Source organism: Trachurus trachurus, assembly GCF_905171665.1.
Source record: "Trachurus trachurus genome assembly, chromosome: 4".
NCBI classification, from domain to species: Eukaryota; Metazoa; Chordata; class Actinopteri; order Carangiformes; family Carangidae; genus Trachurus; species Trachurus trachurus.
Window position 1 is genome coordinate 25,465,620 of NC_139898.1, and position 9,701 is coordinate 25,475,320.

General features: G+C 42.1%; 1 protein-coding gene across 1 annotated transcript; it reads right to left on the reverse strand.

Moving 5' to 3' along the window:
- On the reverse strand, nt 1-8,447 carry pgm1 (phosphoglucomutase 1). Its single transcript, XM_083970882.1, has 11 exons — nt 8,087-8,447; nt 6,013-6,175; nt 5,683-5,826; nt 5,296-5,421; nt 4,445-4,635; nt 3,699-3,853; nt 3,450-3,565; nt 3,204-3,339; nt 2,476-2,659; nt 1,950-2,084; nt 1-730 (listed from the first exon to the last, which is right to left on the reverse strand). The coding sequence occupies exons 1-11, from the start codon at nt 8,330-8,332 to the stop codon at nt 641-643; spliced, it is 1,686 nt and encodes a 561-aa protein (XP_083827008.1). The 5' UTR covers nt 8,333-8,447; the 3' UTR covers nt 1-640.
- Nucleotides 8,448-9,701: the final 1,254 nt, after the last annotated feature.

Consider the following 9,701-nt stretch of genomic DNA (forward strand, 5'->3'; position numbering starts at 1 on the left):
TTCTTTTATGTAACATTATTTTATTATTGGTGGATGTGTTAGTTCTCATGGCTTTAGTTGTGGTTCATGGTTCACGTTAAGAGGCCGTTTTGGTGGTTTTGGAGAATAGAGGGAAAGGGAAAGGAAAAGGAAGGCACAAGGTCAGAGAGGGAAAAAGTGGCAGGACAGAAGAGGGGTGAGGTTGCCCCAAAGTGCTGATTCATGGTCAGTTTTAGCGATTTCTCCATTTAATGATATAGCTCAGGGGCAGATCTGGGAAAAACAAAAAGCAACGTTGAATAGAAATTTACATGAGGCTCACTCAATTTAAGTCTTTCAGTCTTTAAATTTTGTTTTCCTTAAATCTCATTAAGATTTGACAGTAGTTCACTTGTTACCAATGCCTGAATAATCTAAGGCAGATTTTCTCCAGTCTTTTAACAGAGGATGGCAGTGGGTAACTTTCAGCTGTGAGGTAAATCGAGAGCTCCTCATGAATTTTCTGGTATTCAACCAGGGATGTTGAGTTTCGCTTTTTCATCCAGCTCTGTTTTGGAGAGAGCAGAGCCGAAGCCAAGACAGCATTCAAGGGCAGCTTCACCCCCGAGAGAGTGGAGGTATCCTGTTGCTGAGGGTGAGTGGAGGCAGTGTGGCAGAGGAATCATGTGATCACAGTGGGGCCTTTGCGTCCAGTCTTCTCATGGAGCTGAGAGACCTTCAGGGCGATGTCTACCAGAGGAGCCAGCATGACCTGGACGATGAGATAAGACAAAGACACAACATATTATGGCTTCCTTCCTGTTGAGCTTATGCCATCCTTGCGATTCCCAAAACATGCATCTGAAACATGGCCATGTATTGCCAGTAAGTGATTCGAGAATCAAATAATTTAATTTAAGAGAAATAAAGAAGAATAAAAATATTTTCTTTGAAATTCTATAATAATATTACCACAGATAAGTGACTTTATGTAAATGATCATTTGAAGGAACTGCTTGTGCACTTCCCCTGAGATGGCACCTAATTTGACTTTCAAAACCATGAGCAGAAACATGAACTATCCCAACCTGGTCGAGAAACCAGAGACCTGCCAGGATGAAATCATTTTCTGGTCGTGATCCTCAGCTACGGCGCGAGCCAGAGATGAGCGAAACATAGCGAAATCAGAGAATAATTTCTTTTGGCTGAAATGTGAAGTGCTTCCTCTTCCTCTAAACCTGGTCTTATCAAAAATGCAACCCCTCTGGGTGTGTAAATCAAACTAACCCAAAGTCAGCCAGCTGAACCATTAACCCATTGAACATTTATCTGTCAGGTTAAGATTCTGAAGCAATATGTTTCTGCTTATCCGTCCATCCATGATGTGTATTCACCGAAGAGGATAAAAGGCTTGAGTAGAACTTTTATTCACTTTTTTTTTTGCGGGGCTTGTCTCACTTTCTTGTTCTACATCACCCCGCTGTCCACACCAGTCAAAAGGACTTTATGAAGTGTCTAGTTGGAACTCGCACTCTTTATTTTTCCCTTGTGCACTTTTCATAGTGGCCCTGATAAGCTGCCATAACTCAAGACTTGGCCAAACATCTCCATCATCTCCCACGTTGAATACAGCCTCTGGAACTCGTTCTTTTGGAGAGCTCCAGCTCATGCAAGCTGGCTGTCTTGCACGTTACAGATCATTCCACCCTGCATAAAGGGTTTTTGGGGCCCATGCCTTAAAGCCCTCAAAGCTTTTGACAATGGCAATAATAGAGTGAGTTGACCTTTGACCGGTTCTGTAGGAACTGTTACCTAGGTGGGTATCCTGTGTTTTTCCATGTGATTTCTGACATAAAAATATTCAAGAAAAGAGAAAAACTCTTGCTGGTCCCCTGGATATATGGGTATTATTTTCCTATTTGATGACTTCATTGTCTACGTCTTTCTCTCACTGGATGTAGCTGGCTGGAATTACTCCTTATTGTCCTGACCTGTGGGTCCTGGTAAATCTTCTGGGGGTCCTTCTCGTAGCTGTCTATGTAGAGCCTGACAGTTGCCCCCGCGCTGCCTGTACCGCTGAGACGGAAAATAATCCTAGAACCATCAGAGAAGATGATCCTGAGGCCCTGAGAGAGGGAGGGAAGGACGGAGGAGAGATGATGATTAATGGAAATGTACAGCAACAGAAAAACATGTGGAGGTAGGATGTATGAGGTGCAATATGTGACAGTGCTGCATGCTGATAGTTATTCATTGAGCAATATCTGTATTAGGGATATAAATGCATTATGTATTCAGTCAACTATAACATTAAGTCAGCCATTTACACTGTTTAAAATGAGATCAGGTCAAAAATATTAATGATTGACTGCAGTGGGAATATGCAGGAGTGTATTTATTAGCTGATTGGTAAAAAAAACTGTTTCATCTGTGAAACTAATTATATATGAGGATGAGTGGAAAACTGAGCAAGCATAGGCTCAAAATGTAATCAGCTCTGTATTGTTGGATGCTTACCTGGTTTTTGGAAACACTTCCATCGACAGGGTCTGTGTAGGCGAAGTTGTCAGAAACAGCCACCTCGTAGGTCTTGTCACCAGACGAGAGCTTCTTTCCCTTGAAGGATGGGTCGAACATCGTCGTCTCTAGTTCCTTGATCATCTTGTTGGCAGCGTCCGAGTCGACCTCCTCATAGTCGTACCTGTAATGGAAAGTTGAAATTTGTTGTTTTGGTCACAACATAATCGAAGTTTCAAGTTTAATTTTTAATGGATAGGAGTGAGAATTTTGCATTTCTATGTAAAATATAATAGAGTTTTAATTGTTGTTCAACAAAAGATTGTTCCCATGATCAAGCAAAGTATAGGGGTTCTTTCCTTCACTTCCCAATTCAGCTTGTGTGATTTAGAGGTTATATTTGACCAATACAACTTGTTTGAGACCCATATACACGCCCACCTCAGAAACACCAGAAAACCGAGACCTGTAGTTTCAGAACCAGATCTGGATATGCTCATACTTTAGCTTTTGTGTGCTGCAGTTCTCTTATTTACCACTAGACAGCAGTGCAGCACAGTACAATATGACCTACATCCCTGCCATTAGACCTGTAGGTGCTCAACAAACCAAGTCCGGGAAGCAGGAAGCATTTAAAACATTCTCAACACGGCCAACCTGAAATACTTGTCTTTTGGGACTCGAGCCCACATCATGTCATGCCCCATTCTACATGGTTCAGTTCTGACCTGGTGAAGAAGTTCCTGCCAAACTTCTGCCAGTGATCCTTCATGATCTCCTCCACACTCTGTTTCCTGGTGGCTAAGATTGACAACCATGCAAGCACCGCCCACAGGCCGTCTTTCTCACGGATGTGATCTGAGCCTGGTTGGTGAGCAGAGGGAGAGGAGAGGAGAGGGGGGGGTGAGGAAGTGAGGGGCACCAGTTTCTCTCACTGGAGTTACTGCTTCACAAATCTGATGTATTTAACTCACCGGTGCCAAAGCTCTCCTCTCCGCACAGTGAGAGTTTGCCAGCATCCATCAGGTTCCCAAAGAACTTCCAGCCAGTTGGAGTCTCATACAGCTCCATCTTAAGGTTTTTAGCCACACTGGAACGGATTGGCAAACGCAATTAACCACATAAGAAAAAAATATATCAGGGCTCAAGAATGAGTTCAGGACTTTTCCAGTTTACCCACGAAGAAAAACCTGAGAGAATCAGTTTTGTCAAATGGTATTTACTTGTCCAGGGCTCCACTGGTGGGCATACTGCGGGCCAGTCCTTTGACACCAGTCTTCTGGAAGTAAGGGATGCTGGTAATGTTAGCAGCAATGACAGCCACTGAGTCAGAGGGGTTCACGAAGAAGCCGTGTTTACCCAGCACCATGTTACGGTCCTGGAGAGGGGGCAAAACAGGTGGCGAGGCAAACAGAACAGAAAGGCAGGGGTCAACAATCACAAAAAGGAAACAGGATGCAGTTTAGTTTCATTTACAAGAATGAGGTAACTGAGGTAAATCAAAAACATAACCATTATTTACAAAACACTTCTTATCTCACATTGTGAACTCTGAAGGTAGTAGAAGGATGACATTTAGTGTATATGTCCCGGTAATGTAATAATGTTCCATATTAAAAGTTGTGATCTTCACAAAATATGAGAAAAGTGTTGGAGGGACAACTAGAGAAAAACAGCTGACTAAAACATTTGCTGTCCTCATTTATAATTGTGCCAAAGTCAAAATGAGCTCATCAACCTCACCCCAGGACCAAAGTGGGTTATTAAAAAGAAAAGAAAAAAAACTAAATTAAAATTAAAAAATTAATAGAAGTGAGTTTATTAAATCCATTTTATATGAGCTGACATCATAGATTGAAATTGAAATTCAGTTTAAACATTTCACAACTATGCTCACACCTCTCCCATATGCATATTGTCTGATTTAACAGCTATAAAATCGCCCCCCGTGGAGGGAAAGTTGACTTACACCATCACCATCAAAGGCGGCTCCAAAGTCATATTCTCCTCCCTTCATGGTCTTGACCAGGTCAGCAGCATAGGTCAGGTTGGGGTCAGGGTGGTGGCCACCGAAGTCCTCCTGGGGAACACAGTTGACTGCTGAGTTGGCAGGAGAGCCGAGCTCTTCACAGACAATCTTCTTCACATATGGTCCAACCACTAGAGGGAGAGAGTGAGCCATTACAAGAAGCCATCCACCTGGCCAGGCCCAGAAAATAACTGCTCCCCCTTTCACCATCTTGCCTAGCAAATAAGTCTAAGATATAGACTAGGATATAAGTCTAAGATATACACTTATTGGCCATTGAGGTTGGTCATTTTAAAAATATTACAGAGAAAAATAGAATATGTGAAATGTGTGACTTAGATGAAGTAGAAAGTGAGTCTCTTTCCTTTTATACTGAGAGGTATTTCATGAAATCTGTAGACAAAACCCTGAAATATTTTGGTGCTCTGAAGAGCAGGAGCTGGAGTGGTTGTTTAATTCCAGTGTGTTTAAGACTGCTAGTTTTATTTCTAAAGCCTGGAAAAGAAGAAAGGAAATTTTGTTTAATTTATTTCTGATGATTTCCCTTGAACCCTGGCATTGTTTTCCTTTTCTTTTTTTGTATAATGGTTTTGAACCCCTGTTTGTTTTCTTATTTCTTTGATGTGTTGATGATGTGCTGTGGTCCCGGTTTGTTTTCTTGGTGTCTTACAAGCCCATGCGGGCTGGGTACACAGAAGTATGCTTGACACAATAATAAAAGTCATTCATTCATTCATTCATTCATTCATAAACTCCCTAACACTCTGATGCTCTGTTGTGCTGTGTCATACCTCCGTGCATGGCATCCAGTCGGACATTGATGTGTTTGTCTCCTGACAGAAGGGCTTTCAGTGCAGGGAAGTCAAAGATGCCCCTCAGCATCTCAGCGTAGGCCTCCACAGAGTCCACAATCTCCACTGAGAGAAAATGGAAAAATAACCCAATTGAGACTGCAGCACATGACATGAGCTTTTGGGAAGTGTACTAAATTTAATCACACGCCGGTCACATTAGTTTTACAAGTTACTTGAATGGATCATTTTTAAAGTTAATTTTCCTTCCACCATATTCAGGTAATATCAATTTTCAAGCAAAATAATAACAAAATAATTAATGAACAGCTATAAACTGAATATCTTTCATTTGAGGTTTAGACTCCGCTCTTCCTGTAAATGTACCTGTGAAAGGCTTAAAAGTTTCTACATCGAAGGACTGCTTGCCAATCTTGGACAGATCCACTTTCAGCTCTGGGCAGATGTGATACTCCTGCAGGCTTTTGCTGACCTCGTAGATTTTGTTAGTGATGCCCTCTGGAGCAGGTCCTGGGGACAGAAAAAGGCAGAGCGAATAGATAAGAGATTATATCCTTACTAACACACTGCAACAAAGTCAAACAGAGTTCATAAAATGGCTCTCCACACATTTCTCTTTGTTGCTTGTAGTGCCTCATGGTTGGCAGAGGCCCCTTAGATCTGTGAGCTCCTGTGACACCTGTTGTCTCCACTCACCTCCACTGGCGATGTTGTACTTGATGCCGAAGTCTCCATTGGGGCCACCAGGGTTGTGGCTGGCTGTGAGGATGATGCCACCAACTGCCTTCAACTTGCGGATCACACAGGAGACTGCTGGGGTGGACATGATGCCATTCTGACCAATCACCAGGTGATTAATCTGCAGACAGGAACACATGCACAGATTAATGCACACATCCATAGGAAATACTAGATAAAAGTTGATGTTGAATAATAATCAATCCATATACAGGCACTGTCACCATGTCATTCTCAATCTCAACACATATAGCAAACGTTAGAGATGTATAGATACATATTTATCAGCATGACCAAATTAATTCTGTAGCCTGCTAATAGAAGTATTTTCTAAAACAAGGAGATCAGTGACTCCTACCACAGATACCATGATGTTGTCACAGACTGACAACATCATGGTGTCAGTCTGGGAAACTTAAAAGATGGCAGATGCTTGAAACGACCTCCCACCTTCAAAAAAACTGTGCACACAGAAAATTGTTGCAGTTGTATGGCCAAAATTTGATTTTGATTTGTTCCCAGCTTACTGCACTTTGTCTTAACAGCCATGTGAGTTAAGAATTTAACTCCTCTTACTTTTGCTGGAGGAGAGGTTACATAAAAATAACATTTATGTATCTTTGTGGCAATGACTCAGTCATTTCAATAACTCAGTCTATTTAAACATGCAGCGGTTTGCTTTGTGTAAACATAGGCACAGCAATGCCTCTGTCTGTGCAACGTTGGCAAAGATACAGTTTCCTCACTGCATCATTTCCTAACACCAGCCACTTGTGGAGAAAAGAAAATAGCAAAAAAACAAATCCTACTGCTATGTGCAATTTGAACCTACTGATATCAGTGAGGAGGAACCCTGCATTTACCATTAGCTGCTTTGCAGTAACTACATCTCATGAGAAAGATCACACAGCCTCAGTCTAGGTCAAGCAACCATATAACAAGTAGTCCAAATGTTATGAAGCTCCTATTTTGTTTGCATTTGTGAGTGATGCATTTGTGGATCAGAGCACTGGATTATACAAATCTAAAAATGTCCAATGAAATGCAAACGTACTGTGTGTACTATTCATTCATTCATTCATCTCTGCTCCAGTTCTACAGACATATGCAGGGCAACGTGACTGGCTGCACGTTGCCCGTCACGCCCCCCTCTCCTCTCGCCTGTACTCGTCGCTGGCTGCAGCATCAGAATGAAAACAGCCAGTGGCATCATCTCACCACCACGGTTATTATGAAACAACACAACGTCAGTTTATCATGCATCGTTTAACAAACACTAAAACCCCACTTCTGCATATTTGTTAAACTGTGCACACCCTTGCATGGGAAGGTATCTATGATTTATTTAACGCAAAAGACGCTGTCCTGTCAGTGTGCAAATGTCAGAGGTGATAGTTGGAAGCGACCTCCCTCAATGCACTTCAGCTAAAAGATCATCGCGGTCAAGCTGGCACCGGAGACAGTGCAGGGAAATCCAGACTGGTGTTGATAACACCTGCTATTTTACCAGCATGTGAACGCACCATCAGCTGCAGCGGGGATCATTCATATCTGTCTATTTAGCAATATCTATTAGCAAAGTCTGATCTGTAGAGGCAGGAGGAGTGTAATTAATTCATGTTTGGACATGCAGCTTTCATGTTAGTTAGCTAACTAAGTGAAACTCATTCATTTGTTAGCACTGCATGCTTCACTTACATTGTGCAATGTTGGACTGAACACAAAACTTTAATAACCGGTTGCTAACGTGAGCCCAACAGTATCTATAACGTTTTAATAATGTTAACTACTTGTTTGACATGTTTAGTGGGTCAATTAAGTAACTATGTACTAGTTAAGTTACTAAAAGTCAACTGAGCAGCTAAATTAAATTATAAAATATAAACATAGGGGACAACTGAGTACAGCTTGACAGCTAACTTGCTAGCTGTCAAGTTAGCTCACTTAGCTAGCCACATAACTTATAGCAAAAGAGGAGGAGGAGGGGACAGCAAAGGTGAACAGTGTGTTTCTTTTTCTCTTCTATACTGACCCCGTTGGCAGCAGCAATCTGAACGATCAGCTGAATCGCGTCTTTCATGAAGAACCTGCCGTCTCCTCCCACCACCACAGTGGCAGCCTGGCGCTCGGCAGGCTCGATGACAGAGATAATGCTCTGGATGAAGTTTTCCGCATAGTGCTGGTTCTGCTGAAACACCGTCACACGCTTCCTCAGACCGCTGGTGCCGGGCTTCTGGTCCGTGTACGGCTTGGTCTTCACTGTGGTTACTTTCACCATTTTTGCACCTTATTATCAGCAGCAGCCCTGTGTGATCCGCAGTCCCTGACCCTGACGAGGAGGAGGAGAAAGGCGACTGCAGTGGCGGAGGAGCCCCACACGTACACAGCGGACAACTCCCCCCTCCATGGACCCGCCTTCTCGGTTTAAAGGGCAAGTGGAGCCCCAGTAGGATTTCTACACACTTACTGACAACATGGCATTATCATTTACCACAACTCATGGACCCATTTTTTCAATTTTGAGAAAGTAACATTAATATAATTTAAATAAAAGTGGAAAAATTAAGCAAATAACAATATTGTACTGTAGTAGTAACCAAATGCAGCTACCACAGTGAGCAGAGTCCTCCCCCTGCAACCTATGCCTGCAACCCACCTCAGCCCTTACATAATTTTAAATAATAGGCTTCTTTATGTCAGTTTTTTATCCTTATTTGACAGGTTTAGTGGAGAAGTGATAGGAAATAAGGGATAGAGAACATGGAAATACCATGTTGGAATTATTGTGTGATCACAAATTTCCAACTTGTAAAGTGTGCTCATGTCAGTGGTCAAGAAATAATTGCAAAAGGGAAACTCTTAACTTTTCTGACTAACAGCCGAGACTATGTTTCATAGTGTGGGAGTGTCTGAAAAACAAGCGAATAGGCTATAGGGATGACTCATGACAGCCAAAGTGTGTCTTGACTGTTATTAAACTCAAATGTAAGAGATATAATGTAATATTATCAATAGACAGCCTACTATTGAGCTCTCAATAAACGTGGATGAAAGAAAGGAAAGAAAAATGCCAATAGGACAGGAAAGCTTAAGTACCCGCCTTGCGCAATGCTTTACAATCTACTGTGGTACACACACCACTGAAGCGTTAACCAGGATGTAGACATGCAGGTGGAAAGACAAAGTATTTCCCATGTCAGGCCTCAATTTAATTCAGGCTTCAACAGACCTTTGCACCTTAAAGGTCAAGACACATGCACAGGAGGGTCAATGACTGCAAGGCTCATGGACTGGGGCCTGTAGAAAAATCAGACGGTAAATGCATTAAATAATGAATTTCCTAATAAGTCAAATAAATATCAGCTATAGCTTTACAAACACTGAGACAGGAAGATGTTGCAGTAAACTCTATTTGAGTGATTGGGTGAATTTCGCAGGGAGAGTGTTGTGAAACAGTCGACTTCAGGCCACTGCTGTTTGCCTGTTGCACCACAGTGTGTTTGATCATAAGCAGAACAAAGTTTAACATCAGACCTGCCATCATGTCAGTGGGGCATGCATGTGAATGGGTGAGGAGTCTGTTGTTTATGCAGGATATGCATGTAAGTGTAGGCTATATTTATATAATTGTTTCTTTGAATAGCCTT

What these genes read in the sequence shown, in the direction of transcription:
- pgm1 (XM_083970882.1), bottom strand. Translation starts at nt 8,332, where the DNA reads ATGGTGAAAGTAACCACAGTGAAGACCAAGCCGTACACGGACCAGAAG. An exon ending in AGATTGCTGCTGCCAACGGG is followed by an intron (nt 6,176 to 8,086) that starts GTCAGTATAGAA and finishes TCCTGTCTGCAG; the next exon opens with ATTAATCACCTGGTGATTGG. An exon ending in GGCAGGAACTTCTTCACCAG is followed by an intron (nt 2,660 to 3,203) that starts GTCAGAACTGAA and finishes TTTCCATTACAG; the next exon opens with GTACGACTATGAGGAGGTCG.